At 37.8% G+C, this 18,380-nt stretch overlaps 1 protein-coding gene and 1 non-coding gene across 2 annotated transcripts; one reads left to right on the top strand and one right to left on the bottom strand.

Annotated features, from left to right (window-relative positions):
* Positions 1–2,243: 2,243 nt before the first annotated feature.
* LOC115767643 (elongation of very long chain fatty acids protein 6-like) lies at positions 2,244–18,074 on the bottom strand. Its single transcript, XM_030711930.1, has 4 exons — positions 17,919–18,074; positions 16,208–16,470; positions 3,262–3,399; positions 2,244–3,133 (listed from the first exon to the last, which is right to left on the bottom strand). The coding sequence occupies exons 2-4, from the start codon at positions 16,387–16,389 to the stop codon at positions 2,494–2,496; spliced, it is 960 nt and encodes a 319-aa protein (XP_030567790.1). The 5' UTR covers positions 16,390–16,470; positions 17,919–18,074; the 3' UTR covers positions 2,244–2,493.
* On the top strand, positions 7,665–7,852 carry LOC115767699. Its single transcript, XR_004018403.1, has one exon. It is a non-coding gene; the product is annotated as a U12 minor spliceosomal RNA (small nuclear RNA).
* Positions 18,075–18,380: the final 306 nt, after the last annotated feature.

Here is an 18,380-nt window from a genome sequence, read left to right as displayed (position 1 = left end):
TTCACACACACACAGACACACTAACACACACACGGACACACAGACAGCAAATACATCTATAAACAAGATATAAGTATTTTAGCAAGATTTTCTAGTCTAGTATTACAAATTATTGCGATCTTTTGCTATCGCCACATTTTGGAGAACTAACTTCCTTGCGTAAAATTTATGCAATTAAAAAAACTAAAAACAAAAAAAAACACTTAAAAAATTAATAGTATATGTATACATGTATGTGTAGTAAAACATTTTCCGAAAGAAAAAATAAATGTTTTTTCCCCATTTACGTGAAATTCAAATCGCGTTTCCAAATTATCGAAAACTTTAAATGGAAATAAAAGAGAAATTATCTATGAACCTGGGTCAACTTTGAACTGGAGCATTATATAGCTTAGAGCTCAGTTTTGATTAGTTTCAATAGCTTTTAGCTGAATTAAAATTTAAAGATCGGAACTAGATGGAACCTATTTGTAGGCCTAGGAATAAGCGCTGAAGTAAATTAATTCTTGGTAGTAAAGTTTTTCAAGGTTCAAGGTTCGAACCCTAGAATCGTGTACTGTCGACGTTTTAAATTTCCTTAAGCTTTTTGTCATTTTTACATTCCGTACTTACACTAATAATATTTATTGTATATTTGAGCGAACAGTGTTGCATAAGCTTTTAAGAAGCGCCAGTGTAGTTTACATTTTGGTACTTAATCAAAAGCTTAATTTTAAATTCTAATTGGATTACTAGTGGGCTATGTTATTCAGCTGTTATACATTACCCTAAGCGCTGTTAAAATTTCCCTAACAGCGCTTTACCAAAAAATGTTAGCATGCATCAAAGCTGACTCATCACACGCTTATTTATGTTAACTGGCTCAATAATGTAATGTTTACATTCCAATTGGATTAATCGTGGTTTCTGTAACATAACTGTTATACATTAGCTTAAGCGCTGTTAAGATTTCCCTGCCTCTACCATAAAATGTTAGCGAGCCTTCAGACGGATTTATGTTAACTGGTTGAATTTGGTGCATGTTAAATGCCAATTGGAATAATAATGGATTCTGTAACTTACCTTAAGCGCTGTTAAAATTCACTTACAGCGCCCTTACACATCACAGGGTGATTCTAGTTGATTGGATTTGAAAATGGAGCTGAATAAAACAAAAGACATTTCCGTATCCTTTTTCCTTTGTTACATTTTATTTATCCGTTGTTTTTCTTAGCTTTTCATCAATTGTTTTCTTTCATTACCATTTTACCCGACAAAAAATTCAATTTGTTCGCTTAATTTTCTTTTGTTGTTGTTTTTTTGTTTTTTGTTGAATTTCGTTCACATTTTGACTGGCTCGCAGGATTACGCATGCGCATTCCGCTTTGCTGCAGCTTTCTCATTTCTCTCATTCTCTCTCTCTTTATTGATTTATCATTATCATGCATCGTTTAGACTAAATTAACTTTTCAAGTAGGACTTTTAGCTTGTTGTTGAACGCTTCTGCTTACAAATATAAATATATAATTTAAACATTTGCTTTGTTTTCTTTGTTACGTTCATCGAGGACTGTTTGCTGCTGCTTCTTCTTCTCCCTCTCTCTCTCTATTTTTTTGTCTCTTATTACTTTGTTCTGGATCATAAAAATGTCAAAAAATAAAAAATCCAAACTAAATGCACGCCCCTGCACGTTTTATCAAAATTAGTTATTGAATACAGTTTTTGTTTTGTTTTGTTTCGTTTTGGTTTTTACTTTACATTAACAATTTGCGCTTTAGATTGGGGGAAACTAATCCATTTTCCCACTTCCTTTTTTCGAGTACAAATCAGTTTCAGCTACATAAAAAATACCAAAGAAAATACCAAAAAGAAATGCGCGTTTGCCAACACAGGTTATATATATGTGTATACATATTGGTAGATACATATATATATATATATATGGGTAAGTATTCGTAGGGATAACTGAGCGGCGGTCTGAACTCAATTTGAGAATGTTTCTATATATATATATTATTTTTCCTTTTACAGTTAGAGCACAAATGAAAACTAGAGAACTTTGGGCTTAAACTGCACTATCAAAAAAAAAAACAGTACTATATATATATATATATATATATATATATATATATATAGGCAGACGAGAAGGTTTTTACATGCCATAGCTAACTTTTTACAAAAACATTCATCGAATTGGGCTGCGCTTCGAATTTCGATTTCATTATGTACATGACGTTATATAAACATATATATCCGATAATATATAGCTTTATGTATATGTATATATTTGTGTTTGTTTTAGTAAGCCAGCCGCCTGGTAAAACTCTATGCTTAAAATTAAATTTATCGAACGCCCCTCGTGTGCGCGTCTGCTGTCTGGCTCGAGCTGTTTGTGTCGGGCCTTTTTTTAAAATTAAAAAACAACTTTTACACCTCGGTACTGCATAAATAAATGTCCTTAGCCTTTAGTTGGTTGCTGAGGGGGTAGTGTGGAGGGGGGGTTGTGGTAAAGCTCTACTGCGCCTTGGCCTTGCGCATATAGGCAGCCTGTGCATCCTCGCCCACATATTTGCCAGAGAGACTGGATTCGGAGACGGATGCCGTCGGTCCATCGGCCAGCTTGGCTGTATTCTGGGCAACCAGGGAGGCGGCCATGCGCCGGCTCTTGTGTCCGCCGGGCGACAGGTACGCCTTGTAGAAGAAGCGCGCGAACAGCACAAAATAGCTGAAGTACATGGCGATCGATAGATTGATGTTGCGCTGCGATATATTGCACGATTGTGTGCCGTGCGTCTTCAGGAATCCGTTTGCCCACACATTAATTGCACAGCCAATTATCATTTGCGTTAGCTGCAGCGACGTGATGATCATCGAGATGAATCGCGGCGGATTGAATCGGGCCGCCTTCAGTGCATAATAGCTGTACATAACCGAATGCACACAGTAGTTCATAACTATGAACCAGCGTGCGGAACTAGTGTATTCCGTATAGCTGAACCACGAGTAGATCAGCACCGTGATGTGATGATACCAGTGCAGGAAGATCAGCGGCTGTTTGCGCAACACTATGAATATCGTATCGCCCAGTTCGGGCAGTTTGCTCAGCACAAAGAGCCAGGTCCAGAAACCGCACACGCGATCTTGTTCAATGTAGCTACAGGAGAGAGAGAGAGAGAGAGTGTGGTGACGGGGGGAGGAAGGAACAGAACGAGATTGTGCAAAATCAGGTTTTATTATTATTGGCACTGACGCTTTGACCTTGCGAAAATATTCCAATCTCACCTGGGCACACAGACCGAATGGAATAGCCCGTAATGACGCAGCACGTGCAACAGTTCCGGCGCGGTACGAGCGGCGCCCATTATGCTGAACATCGCCAGCAGCGTGTTCCATATGATCAGCGGTCCACGTAACTGAAATCTGTAAAGATAACACAAGACGTTTGGGCATTAGTTAAGGCAATTTACAGCATGGGCACGAAAGCTTTAAGATCTACGACTTATGTTCTGTATTATCCAATTATCGATATATCCAATTATCGATCTGTCCAATTATCGATATACCCAATTATTGTTTTAATCAAATTATCGATGCAGCTATCCAATTATCGATATATTCATTTATCAACATATCCATTTATCTATATAGCCAACTATCGATATACTCAATTATCGATATAGCCAATTATCGATTTATACCAATGATCGATATATCAAATTATCGACACATCCAATTATTCATATATCTATTTATCAATATAGCAATTATCGATTTTATCTAAATGATCGATATATCCAATTATCGATATACCCAATTATTGTTTTAATCAAACTATCGATACATCAATTTATCAACACAGCCAATTACTGATATAACCAATTATCGATATATCCATTAATCGATCTGTCGAATTATCGATATACCCAATTATTGTTTTAATCAAATTATCGATGCAGCTATCCAATTATCGATATAGACAATTATCGCTATTCCAAATTATCGATATACCGAATTATCAATATAGTAGTATATTAACATCCAATTATCGTTATATTAAATTATCAAAATATCGATACATCCTATGATCGATATATCCAATTATCGATATATCCAATTTTCAATCTAGCTTCATGACAAAAATTGACTTTTTATGATCCTAGCACAATCTCAACAACATCCGCTTGCTGTATCATAATACACCTGGTCGTAGAAGCTTTATGGAATGTTTTTTTAAGCAAACGTTGTATACTAAATATTTGCTGACATTGGAAATATCCCTCGGAAATTGACTTTTTTCGAAATGGAAGACGACTTCTGAAATATTCTCGAATCGTAAGTCGCGCTGCTGAGTCGTTTTGTCTGGGCGCTTCGTCATAGATTGGCTTTTTTTCCAGACTGTTTATGAGTATGCAAATTTGCATTGCAAAAAGCAAAGATCAACAAACTTTAAAGTTAGCTAAGGGCGGGGCGTTCAGCAGGGGCGGGGCTGACGTCAAAGTTGAAGTGTTTTGTGAAAACTGAGAAACAACAAAAACAATGCCAAAATGATTTGTCAGTCAGTCAAAGGCAATCGCATTTATCGAGTGTTTATCATTAGCCAGAGATCAAGTTTAATTTGCTCGACTCGAGTCTCCAATTTAGTGTTAGGCCTCGAGGCCCCTCCACATATACGTCTAGACATATATATGTATATGCGTATATATTATTTACCTATGTCAGACTAATCGTTTGGGATTGACACGCAGCCGGCTGATGACACAAGATTCTCAATTCAGTTATCAGATCACACGCTGCATTGCCAATATTATTCGAGAATCGACAAATGTCTAGAATATTACGCAATTTAGGGGTTTCGATCGGATCATACATAATACCCTTCACGAAGGACAAGCTGTTCAGATTAGAGGCTGGCTAAGTAAAGTTCTTGATCAATATTAACTGATCATGATCATGCGGAGAACTGATCAATGGAGATGCTTTGATATGGAGGCAGTTATATATTCAAATATATTCTGATCTGCAAGATCATTTGAAGATCCCTTCAGACAGATCATGAATCAACGCTGGAACTGTACATCCTTGAAGAACTGATCCTCATAATCTAAAGTTAGGACTCTGATCGATTGAGAAGTTCCAGCTGGCATTAAACTGATCCTCTTGATAGGATTTTAGTTGCAAGACTAAAACATTGGGGAACTGATCGATAGAAAAGAGGCAGCTGGTATTGATCCTCTCGATCATTATGTATAGATCTGGTAATCGATACTTGATCTGGTAGATTTCTTCTCTATCGACCAACGTTAGACTCTTACTAATTCAGATCTGTATAAGCTAGATCAAGTATTATATGCCTAGTCAGATCTTATCTTGTAAGAATTCAACGTTAGGAAACTGATCGATAGATAGGAATCAGCTAGCATGACTTGATTCTCTTGATCATTGTGTCTTCCGATTACTTGATCTAGCAAATTTCCATACAGATCTTAACTTGTAAGAATCTAACGATAAAGAATCAGCTGGGATTAAATTGATCCCCTTGATCAGATCTTAAATTGTAAGAAACAATTGTAAAAGAACTGATCGACAGAAAAGTATTAGCTGGCATTAGTCTGATCCTCTGGTTCTTGATCGTCTCTATAGAGATCTTAACTTGCGAGAACTAAACCTTTCCGATCAGAAGATTATTATTCTAATCCCCCTGGATCATTGTATAGTTCTATAGCTTGATCATCCAAATGTCCATGCAGATCTTAGGGATTATATCACGATCGCCCGAGAAGAATTTGGTATTGATTCCCTTGATCAGTGTCTCTTTCGATTACATGATCGTGCAAATTTCTAATTAGAGCCCACATCTTATCACAGTACTTGAACAATGCACTAATCGATTCCAATCAGACGAACCATTTATTACTGTAGGGATTACGATCTATAGAATCATATATGTAACTGAGGCACGTGCTGTAAATAGCTAGGCATAATAATTTATGTTTTTATAACAAACAATTAAATTTCTTTTACGTTAAAGCTCCACGGGCTGAGAACATGTTTTGCATTCCAAATGAGCTTCGAATTAATGTGTGATCTGTTTATTCGTCGAGCACCGCGTCGACATGCAAGGAGTATGACTCAAGGGCGTGCCGGGTCTGACAGCGACATGACTAAGTCAATTAATCAATTAATCGACAAGAGATACTAATAATGGGGAGTGTGCAACTAGCAGTTACCCTGTAATATAACAGCTTAAGCAGCTGCAGTTGTGCTCTTTTTTCCCTCATGGAATCAACCCTATAGAAAATGCTTTCGTAACTAGGTTAACTTCGGATTTTATTGTCCGATCTTCATGAAACTTTCAGGGAATTTATATGGTAGCCAAATGTGCGTAAATACCAAAGACCAAGAGCTTAGCTACTAAAATTAGTATTTGTTCATTTTCAAGCGAAAGGTTTAAAGCTATACAAAAAGTAAGATATTCTTAATATGTGTGTAACATACGAGCATCAAATGCGAACTCTTGAGTTCTTGTAAGTTATCAGAAGCAACTTTATGGGTTCGGACAAGCCTCAACTTCCACTTTTCAAACCATTTTCTATGGATTTGGGAATCAACTGAAGAATAATGCATATCAGTCAACGACTCAGCTCGCATTTCGTCAAATGCAATACAAATACAAGTTCAATAAATATTTCTTAACAGAAAAAAAAACAAAAAAAACAAAGTGGAAACCTTATCACGCCAGAATTAGTCATAAAAATCACTATATAATGTCTGGCTAAAAAAAAAAAAAAAAAAAAAAAGACGATAACCGATGACGGTGTACGCGGAATGTGGCGTGTTAAATGTTTATTCATATATGTATAATAAAATTAGACAGCTTGACTTGTTGGGTCGAAAGGTGGCACAAGCTGTTGGCTCATAGAAGAAAAAAGTGAATGCGAATTGAAAGGCCCCTCTATTTGTATAAAAATATATACAACAATAAATAAATAGCCAAACAGCAAGTGCATAAAGCTTAGCAAAAAAGATCAACTATCATCAATTTCCCCACAAGCTGACAAATTGTTTTTTTCTTTTCGATCAAAGTCTGCACAAAATGTCAATTTTGCGTACAGTTTACGACTTGGTCTTAAGTTTATAACAGTACTTGTGTTATCGATAACGTTAATTAGAGATTTTGCTCAAGCATCACTCAACACTAATAAAGATTATAACTGTCGTGGGGCATCAGAAACAATCATAGCTGCTGCGTTTCGGATTAATTGAGGCGTGCAAAAAATGTTGCTTGATATGCATGATTTCCAGACATTGTCTATAGTATATATATTATATACATATCGTAGTGCTAAAATTGTCAGCGTTAAGAGAGCACGGAGACGCAGACACGAGGCGCTTAATGGACAATTAGGCTGCGTATGCTGCTCGCTGTGCGCCGCTTTTATTTCAAGTGGAAACGTTTAATTCGCAACTATGTTAAATCCAACTATATCTAGATGCTGCAGCAATTTAGTGGCAAGAAGCAGAAACGAGAAAAACAATTTGTATTTATTTAAACGAATCAAGCAAAGGCGCGAGTCGACACGGCGATGCGCTGCCGTTGGGAATTTTAACGTTTTGCAACCCTTAAAATTCACAAACGGTTCTGACGCGGCGCACAAGACTCGCGCGTTGGCAACACTACACAAATCGTGCCAAAACATTATGAGTAAGGAAAACCAATAGGCCTTGCTAATCGCTTGGCAGTTTGGCTTCTAGGCAGAGGGACGGACCAACCGTTCCTTGAAGCTCAATTTTTGCTAGGGCACAGGTCGTCCCCGGTGCGAATGCGTGGCGGTGGACCGGCGCCTACTTTGTGTCCGGTTTGCTGCTGCCGCATTTTGGGTGAAGCGATCTGCCCGTTAAGTGATGCTTGCACAGGGAGGGGGGAGAAGAGCCTAAATTCCAATTAAAGTTTCACTTTGATGCGTTTGGGGGGAGAGGGGAGGGGTGCGCAGCAAAAATGCGAAAATTGCATAAGCAGCAAGAGTAACGAATGAGAGCGTGGCCAAAGCTCTCTCTCACTCTCTCTTTTCCTGCCTTGCTCTCCTGCACAGTGAGCGAAATGGAGAGAGCAACAGGCAAGTTGGCACTAAACCAGATTTTGCAATACTGGACTTTTTAACGGAGATTATGCAAGCTGTAAACAAACAAAAAGTGAGAGAGCAAAAGAGAGCGCGAAGGAGAGCGCAAACGTTTGATGAACCAAAACAATATCAAATGCTTGGGCCAGTTGAGTTTTTTTTTCTGTTTTGTTTTTGGAAGTTGATTTATGCAGTTCCAAAAACACATATACACAAATACATGTAAATATGTGTATAATAAATAAGCATGTCTGCTGTTTATGGCTGCTTTGCACTTTTGTTTCGTTTCGCCTTTGGGCCACAAATTCGCAACATTGTCTCGCTGTTGACGGCATTTCCATTTCCATTATTTTTGGCTTTGTTGTGTTTCTCTCATTTTAATTTGGCCAACATTTTGTTGTTGTATTGCAACACTTTTGCGGTTTCCCTGTTTTATAGTTACTGTCAATTTAGTTGTTGTTGTTGTTGTTGTTTTTTTTTGCATTCATTTTTAATTTGTTTATACATAATTATTATGCCCGTCTGAATAAAATTGCATATGAGATGACCCATTGACCAACATAATTTTTCGCTTAGTGTTATGTAATTATTTCACGGCCAGAGCTAAATGATAGCATTAATCTCTAACTTGCTGGGATTTTTGTTAACATTTCCAAGCCTTTATTTATTTATGGCCATTTAATTACACTTGAGCTATTTTAGGTACTGATTTTATAAGCACTTTGGCAACAGGTGTGTCGCAAACAGGTGTTTCCCTTTTTTTTTTTAGATTACAATTCACGAAATTTCCATTTAAATTCTGTCTAGCCTAAGATTGTGATTAAGCCGCCTTATCTTCAGTGTTGCCCGTTTGGCTATTTTTTTGTAGGCTTAATTTGGCTATTTTTAGAGTTTAAGCTATTTTTTGGCACCTTAATGTCAAAAAATCCAGTGTAATTAGCGCTCATAAATCTAATTAAGCTAGTTTTGGTATTTTGGTATTTTAGTACTTTGGATTTAGTTCTTTCTTTAAAGCGACACTTGACAACACTGCTTATGCAATCCTTCAGTTTTTGCCCAGCATCGTAATTGTGTGCACTTGTAAATTCTTTCTGCTCGAGAGAGAGCGAGCGCATTCTGTGAAATATTTAAAGGTCAGCAATGCGCAAAATTCGTAGAATGACCGAAATGCGAGCAGGTGTAGCAGCAGTAACCAAAAAGGTAAACAACGTGAATTTATGCCGAAAGTAAAAGTGTAAAATTGTGGCGTGATGGCGTTCACGATCGCGACGCAGCTGCAAATAAAGAGCGCGTGCGGGACGAGGGGGGGAGAGGAAGAGAGAGAGAGAGAGCGCGAGAGTTCGTAGGCTCAGCTCGCGATGCAGACGCAGGTAGACAGAATCGAATTTCTGCTTTGATTACATTTCGGGCTACTGTTGTTGTTGTTGTTGTCGTAAATATTTGAATGACACACTTTAGTAAGATGCTCTCTCCCTCTCGCCCCCTCTCGCTGGCACAAAGTTGTCACAGCTAACGGTTGTTTTCTTGTGCCAACCTTTAAAGTTTCACTTTTTCTCATAGCATCTGAATTTATTGCCGCGCGCGCATAATAAAATCGAAACATACATATGCATATGTTTATGTGTGTGTGTGTGTGCGTGTGTGTGTATGTAACAGTTATTGTTGTTGTCGCTTGTAATTGCAAGTGCTTTGCGGTAATTATTTTGCAGACACGCCCACTCGACACGTTATGTCATGTCACGATGGGCGAGAGCTTTCATTATATGCAATTATTTGCAAGCTCAGGACACTGTGCGTGAGCGAATTTTCAGTTACTTGCGTGCTGAGCACACATAAAAGGACTCTCTCTTTTTTTTTTCAGTGTTTTGGTTAAGTGGGGTTAGAGCTTAAGAGAGGGTATTTATAGTGGAGGCACGCATGTACTTTGTAATTTTACACACACATGCACACGCACGCACACAAACAACTGTTATTATGTGGGCTGGCACAAAAATAAACCAATTTTCTACAGTGGCTTAGTCAGAATTACTCAACGTTCTTAAAATGCTGTTTTTTACCTGTCAAGGTCAGGTGTTCCAATTTCGGTTTATCGTACATTTTGTGTGTTTTTCACAATTTTCACTAGAATTATAATTTTACTCATTTAAATGGAATTCACAGTCGATTGATTTGAACTAAACGAAAACATCCATTTTCCACCCTTGACGGCGGAACTGTAGAGTTCCGTTGACTTTAACTTGTTCGATTCTAATTGGAATGTCTATTAACAGTCTGGAAAAATGAGCTTTCATGCAGAGACTTAAGTGAGATCTTTTGTTTGTCAACTTACAAATATCACGTAATATGTTAGGCGGCAGTTAATTATAAATCAACTCATTGTAATTCAAATGGAATTAACATAGTTAAATTTAACAAATACTAAAGTTGCTGTATTTTAAGTATGCCTGGCCCCGTATATGGTCATAAACTTTTGCTACACACACACACACACAAGCAGCTCTCTCTATATAGAGAAGAAGCTATATCTGTATGTGTGTGATGATGCTTTCCACCCACACACACAGACACACAGACGCACACAGACAGACAGGCTGTATGTTCTGTATGCTTCTAGATTCTGTGCCCCCATCATTCATATACGGAGAAGCTCACGCAACACGCGCCGAGGCCGCAGTACACAGGGCAACAAAATATTTGCACAGCTCTCGTGTGCGTTTCAGATTTTGTGTGTTTCCTTTTATGGTAATTACAATGTTTGCATAACTATTTTGTATACCCTTCAAATGGTTCAGGAAGGGTATAATGGTTCCTTTCGGATGACTTGACATTTGAAATATGTATTTATGCGCGTTTTTTTTTTCGATATCTCCTATTTTCACAATATCTAATTTGAAACTTGTTTTTTTTTAGGCGGAACTTGGAAATTACAAAAGCTGTTTACACCAAAACTGGTATATAGTTTTTTGTATAGTAAATAGATTAAGTAGACTTAACTTTTTGCATACCATAATTAGGCATGGAGAATTGCATATAGATCGGACTATGAAGACCGATTTTGGGGCACACTCTCTGTATAAAAGAACCTTGAATGTTTGGGGCTGGGTATCTCAAAGTCGTTCACTCTTGACGACAGCACTCTTATTTATTTTATTTATTATTGTTGCGTTTCGGGGCTTGGGGCTGTGTCTGCGGCTGGCAATGCCAATTAGCATTTCATGTTGGCCAGTGTAAGCGTGCAGCAATGTTGCCATGTTGTAATTGAATGTCCTGCGCTTTGTAAAGCCCCAACAGCGCCCCACTGCCAGCTGTTGCCAAGCAGCAAGAGACACACCCACTTCTGGCATGTTCTTGTTGTGCCACACACACACACACGCCCGGTGGGAAGGGATTTACATCTACTATATATGAAAATTGAATGGTCGTGCTTGCTGCACCGAAATGTGGGGTTAACCTGATGCCGTATTTAAATGACTTTGAATTGACTCTCCAAGTGGAAAACGAGTGTAAAAATATGTAAATGCAGCTAAACCATGTTTACTCGAATAGGGGGAATACCAAGGTTACCGATTTAATTCATTAAAAGTCACCAATTACATAAAGTTTAAATATAATTTGAATAAAATGAGGTAAATATGAGAAATTCGAATATGGATATAATGGATATTAAAAGGCTTTTTGCGTGCACTCATTCCAGTTAATTATTTTCAATTATATTTAATTGAATAAATCCAAAAATAAGATAAGTTCAAAAGAGAACAAAAACTGTTAAAGCTGGGAAAAATTCCAAAAATAATTGAGAGATTCTGAGTTCAGTTCTCGATTCTAATTGTAATTCAATGAAATAACTTAAAATTTTATTCAAATCATATTTAAAGTTGAGTATAGATAAGTTGAAGGGAGAAGAATGTGTAAAATATGCACGATTAAAAAAATAAGTTTTAGATATTCTCTAAAGAATCTAACTTAAGGATTTGTTTATAATTGTAATTCAAGAAGTTAAAAATTGTTTATACGAGACTTTCAAGCATAACATATACTACTTTAGTACAGTAAACACTCGGTCGTAGAGTACATTGCAAATTGCGACAAATTCCCATTTAAAAGTGAAAAGTCGAAGTTTATGTTAAAAAACAAAACAAAAATTCTTCAAAACAAGAATTCTTAGCTTCCATATCTCGTTTCTGTCGGTTATCATTAGCGAGCGTTCACTGTAGGGGTACATTTTTTTTTTAAAACCTGTGATCGAATTACTATATATAATTTACCCCCATCGTGAATCATGGTTAATGATATCATAAACAATTACGACAGCCAGTTGAATGTTGCTTTTTGTTTTTGTCGCAATTCTTTAGTTTGCCGGACCCGAAAGTTGTGTTGAATTCCCCTGATAAGAGAGCGCGGCCCAGCACATGGGCTGCCCGGGCTGATAACAGGCGCGTCTCCCTAATATATATATATATATATGTACTTGGGCAGAATACCCGGCGTCGAGCGGCTTACAAGAGTTAATGTTAAAAATGCACGTGTTTTTGTTGTTGCACGTTTGATCTTGAGCAATTTGCGGGGGAGTTTGAACCAGCGACTTGCTGTTTGCTAGTTCAACGCTCGAATATCTACGCTACGCAGGATTAGTACAACGCGTTTGCGAAGTAAATTTGGAGGAACTTTCGCAAAACTTCGTATTTAGAACTCGTTTAAGATCCAGAGGAAAGTTTCTTTGAAAATTCAGGTTTTTCAGGTGAAAAGTCGTTGGGTTGGGCCAAAGGTTAAAGCTGCAACGTGCTAAAAACCAATAATAAAAAGCCAGTGCAGATGATCTCAGAGCGTGTTAAATTCCCCCCTTTCTTTTTTATCTTCTGTCTGTTAGCCCTTTGCTGACGCAGATCGTTTTCACAGTCCCACTCCAACCCGGGAGTTGACACCTTTCTCAGTACCAAGTCCGCGTGTGTCCATGTGTGTCAATATTGAAACGGTATTTTAAGTGTAAAGCAACAACAAAGACTTAATATATATATTTACTTTTATTTTTGGAAAAGCCGCAATGTTGTCACCGTTGTCAGATCTGGGCGTAGAGCCAAGCCCCTTTTGGGCGGAATCATTGGATTCGACAATCAAATAGAAGCGTGTAGTTCGGTCTCAAGTTGTCTCGAGCGCCACGCTTCAGCTGATTATTATATAAGACATTTGATTAAAGTGCGTCAACATATTTATTTATTTATTTTTTTTCGTTCGGAAGAATTGATGGGCCGTGTGTAATAAGTTGAAAAATGTGTTATGACAGACGAAACGATTGCGATAAGAAAGTGTATTAAACGGAGGGCAAATCGGAATTGCAGTAGTTTCTGACAACAAACGAAACGTTTTAAAAGCAATTAAAGTCTTCTAGTTTTGTTCTAATAGTAGAATTAATCTATATATATAGGGAATTATGTGGAAAAAAACCTATGTATATATGAACATCTGGGTGTCTAATTTATAGAGCTCGAGAGCTGTAAAGTCACAGTTTCCTGGCGCTTTTGTGCAATTTCACCAAGAAGCGTGAGAAACAGGTGAAAGACGTTTTTGATATTCCACTTCTTTGGGTGAAAAATGAGTGGAAGACAAGTTGTGCAGCTCTGCGAAATTAATATTTGAAAAAAACTTTACAAAAGTACTCCAAAATCCACTTGTCCGTGTGAAAAACGAGTGAAAATTGAAGAGAAATGAAAAAGCCTAAAAAAAATATATGCATATATAGATTTGGATTTGGATTTTTTTTATAGAACCCGACAACAGCAAAATGTCACTCAAAAGAAAATGCTTTCAATTTTGCTTCACTTCCATTCCACAACTCTGGGTGAAAAATGTGTGGAAATTAAAGTGAAATACTATATATTTCGAATAAAATTGCGCAAAAAAGTTGATTGCATGCCATTTGTTATAGAAAACGAGTTCGTTTCAATGCAAATCTCATGATAAGCCCATATATGGATGTCATGTCATCAAACAATTCACGTAGGCAAACTAACTGTGCAAAAAATGCGAGGGGAAAGCTTTGAAAATTTGACAAAATTGAAACAATTTTCCGTATTCCGTTTTTTTTTTGGACATGCAACGCGTTTTATTTGTGTGGATTGCTGGGACTCTGATTGTGAACGTGATCGGACCCTAACTGGGCGTAATAGACCATGTGCTTTAACTATAATTTTCTTCAATTAGGGCGTGGCAAGGGGAATTTCTAATGAGCGAGGGACTAACGGCAGCTGAAGATTAACTAACTTACAACTAATTATTTGTTACGTATACGTAATATCGTGTAGAGGCAAACAGCTGTACGGGCTTCCATTGAAATTGCACACATGAAAGTGTGCATAAACATTCCATCTGGTACTTATGCCATATATATATATATATATATATATATATATATATATATATATATATATATATATATATATATATATATATATATATATATATATATATATATATTTAGCAGCAAAGTTCTGGCATTTGCCGTGGCTCTTTGTTCGATTTGTTTGAATTGAGCGTGGGCCTGGGCCTCGCAAATGTAATTCTGGTTAAGCTACTGCATATTACGGCATTATAATAATATAATCTGCATATGGCGAGGCAGATAAGTTTTTATTAGCCCGCCCAGGTCAAAGTTCACAAGCGAAACGTCTGTACTTTGTGTCCAGAGATAACAAATTCCGACACGAATTCGCATTCCAATTTATCAATGTTTATCGGTATTAAATTGACTTGACAGCAAACTTGATGCATTTATTAAAGTTAAAGGCATTTATTTATATTTATTGAAGGAAATTACCCGGCTTCACAAGGCAGCACAAGTTTCGCTGGCAGCAGGCGTTGAACCAGCTAGCTAGTTCGACGCCACGCCGCCTCATCATGTCATTTTTGCAATTATTCTTAAGTTTCTTTCGAGGCAATTGTACAACAAATCTATATACAAGTACTTTCAAGAAAATTAACGATTCATTTAAGATTCATTCATATAATGAATGTATTCATATTAATTTCGGCGAGACATAAAATCAATATGTCCATTATAAATCCGATTTGATATCCATGAATTTAAATTGGAGTGCAAAATGTGGGAGGCTTTTCAATTTACAAATGGGCGTGGCAAAAGGGGCAGCTGAAGGGGGCTGCAGGGTCTCAAGTTTTGGAATGTTTTTGATGCAAACAAATGGATCAACTTTGACCCAGAAGAGATACCAAAAGTTAGTTTAAACAGAAAGTGAACGAATGCAGAATTAAGCAATGCAAGTCAAGAGCTCTCAATTAGCTACAGTGAAGTCTCTATTAACGAACAGCACTCTTTGTAGAGCCTATTCTTGACAGTACTTCTATTTAGCTACAGTGAAAGCTCTATAAATGAACAGCTCTCTTGGTAGGACATCTTTTTGACTGTACTTCTATTTAGCTACAGTGAAGTCTCATCCAACGAACAAATCTCTTTGTAGAGCCTATTCTTGACTGTACTTTTATTCAGCTACAGTGAAGTCTCTATTAACGAACAAGTCTCTTTGTAGAGCCTATTCTTGACTGTACTTCTTTTTAGCTACAGTGAAAGCTCTATAAACGAACAGCTCTCTTGGTAGGACAACTTTTTGACTGTACTTCTATTAAGTACTACAGTGAAAACTCCACTAACGGATAGCTTTACTGTTAGCAGAACATCATTAAAAAAAATCTATTCCTAAAGTGAGAAACAATTTTTCAAACAGAAAAAGTTTTACAAAAATTGAACTCAAGAATTAAAAAGTCTATAAAATACGTAGATTCATTCTGGAATCAGCGGTTTTTTAAAGAGAAGAGAAAAATGTATGCCAAAAATCCCGAGGATATGGGCAAACAGGGCTAGAATGATTAAATAAACTCAAAATATTCATTTAATCAAAAAATTCGCAAATTAATTAACTTTAAATCTTGATTTAAATGAGAATTCTCTGTTGTTTTTTTGTACAAAAGTACTTTTTCTAAAAAATTTTCATTTTTTTTCAAAAGAATATCACTTTTTTTCTGTACGAAGTTTTGCTGCGACAGCTCCCGTAGCGAGTGTTCACTGTACATGCACACATATGCTACGGTAAACAGAAACTCACCTCGGCCGATTTTGCATAAAGTGCTGTCCACCGAATATGACCAGCATGTAAATGCCGCAATAGTAGAAGACCCAGGTCCAGTTCTCCAGCATCCATTTGCGTGTGCGCTGGTGTATGAAATCGTTCTCGAAATCGAAGATATAGGAATAGTTGGGCGTTACGCTAATGTCCATGTTGATCATTGTGCTGGCTGTTGTTGTATGGGTTAGTAGTGGCGCACGTGTGTGTCTGTGTGTGTGTGTGTGCTTGTGTGTGGTGAGTTTCTATAGAGATTAAAAACAATAGAGGACAGGTATTATAGAGACTTTGCTGAATGCTTATCAAAAATCACGGGCATGCACGAGTATTAAATTTGTTATTTTCCCATTTTTTTTTTTTTATTTCTTTTCAAAGATTATAAACTTTATTTGTGTTGACATTAAACTTTGACCCGCGTCAAGTAGAAAGCGCGCGTTTCTTGTCTCGCATAAATTTCTTGTCTTTCGGCGAGTGACCTTCCACAGTTGGGTCCATTGATTTTGCATAAACACGTCCCAAGCGAGAGAGCAAGAGTGAGAGAGAGAGAGAGAGAACGGAGTGGGAGCGAGCGTGGCTGCTGCTGCTCTCTTAACACACATACACGCGCACAAATGCAACTCATTCATGAATGGCGGCAGCGGCGGCGGCTTTTTTTTCTTCTTCTTTTTTCATCTTCCGCCATTCACACCTTCGCCCAGTCGCCAACATGCACTTGTCGCATTAGTGTTAAAAAGCGCCAGGAACTAAGGAGGAGTAGGCGATTGAGAGGTAAGTCGCGCGTGCGACAATCTGGCGGCTGCTGCTCGCGTCTCACATTCATTCATTCTCTCAATATTTCAGTCGCAGCGCCGTCGCGTGTCTCGTGCGGCCGCAAAAAGCTTTGAGCAGCAGGCCGACTAAATTAAAAAACTAAAGTGCGTAACAAAGCGGAATGCGAAAAAAATATAAAATATTAGCGACGCTGGCAGGTGCCGGGCAGAGGGTTGCAAGCAAGCAGGAAAAAAAAAAACCAACTAAATAACAATTAGAGAAGCATACATATGCATGCACGTATTTGAATGTCTAATTGCATGCCAGACACGCGACAGTTTGGCTACGCACACGAGCCCACACACACACACACACACACACACACACACACACAGGCACACGCACACAGGCACACTTGCACAGAGCTACACTCAGGTAATTTCATTTCATTTCGTTAGCAAGCTAAGCTTTGGCGTATCATATCCGGTTTTTTTTTTCTTCATTTTTTTGCGGCCCAACGCTTTCAAAATTTCTAGTGAAATTTTTTTTTGCCGCAAAGGTTTTCATGTGCATGCATACATGCATACACGCATACATACATATGTATATGCAGGCGTGCATGTGTGCGTCTGCCTGTGTGCGTGTTTGTATGTGTTATGTTGTCGCACCACCCTGGCAAAAAATAAAGGCAAAACACGCGTTTTGCTTCACATTCATCTTCTCGCCCATTCGATGGGCTTTCATCTTCTCTCATTTTATGCTGAGAGCGCGCCGACGTAATCGATAAAGTACACAAATACGATAAAAATACATGTGGCAAAAAAGGCAGGAAAAAATTTCCTATATGCCGCCAGAAAGTTACAGTTAAACGCACTCCACACAGCACACTCTCTAATTTATTCAATGAATAGCGCACATTTAATATTGCATTTAATGCATTTACTTTTTGCTGTTGTTGTTGTTGTTGCTGTTTGTATTTATGCGCTGGCCAGCCTTTTAACGCACGCGCTACACTTTCTTGATTTTGTCCGCTAATAGGGAACTCTCTCTTTGAGCAGCCGGCGTACCACTGAGCGCAGATGACTCGCTGCTTGGTGTATTTAGGTTTTTATTTAAACAATTTACAGACGAGCGCGAGCACCAATACCAGCAGCGCGTGCGGCCTACTCGTTGAGTGGTTATTTTCATTCTGTTAAGCTTAACATTGTTTTCATTTTAACAGTTTTGCACATGTTAAGCCAAGCGATAGTTACTATCGATACTGCCGCCGCGATTGTTATCGTTGTGCAAGTGTGCACCAGTTGGAGTTGGAAATTTAGCAATGCAGCCCTCGCCAGTCAGCTGTTTAAATAGCTAACATGGCGGCAAATTTAAAATGTAATGAATTCAAGCAAACGTTTGAAAA

This window comes from Drosophila novamexicana, unplaced genomic scaffold (genome assembly GCF_003285875.2).
Source record: "Drosophila novamexicana strain 15010-1031.04,08,12 unplaced genomic scaffold, DnovRS2.1 tig00001433-arrow-arrow-pilon, whole genome shotgun sequence".
Classification (NCBI taxonomy): Eukaryota; Metazoa; Arthropoda; class Insecta; order Diptera; family Drosophilidae; genus Drosophila; species Drosophila novamexicana.
This window is presented reverse-complemented; position numbering and strand designations above follow the sequence as displayed.

Excerpts from the sequence above, each read along its gene's own strand:
- LOC115767643 (XM_030711930.1), bottom strand. The coding sequence starts at position 16,389 with ATGATCAACATGGACATTAGCGTAACGCCCAACTATTCCTATATCTTC. Across the intron at positions 3,400-16,207 it reads TTTATGCAAAATCGGCCGAG|ATTTCAGTTACGTGGACCGC; the intron begins GTGAGTTTCTGT and ends TTATCTTTACAG. Across the intron at positions 3,134-3,261 it reads CATTCGGTCTGTGTGCCCAG|CTACATTGAACAAGATCGCG; the intron begins GTGAGATTGGAA and ends TCTCTCCTGTAG.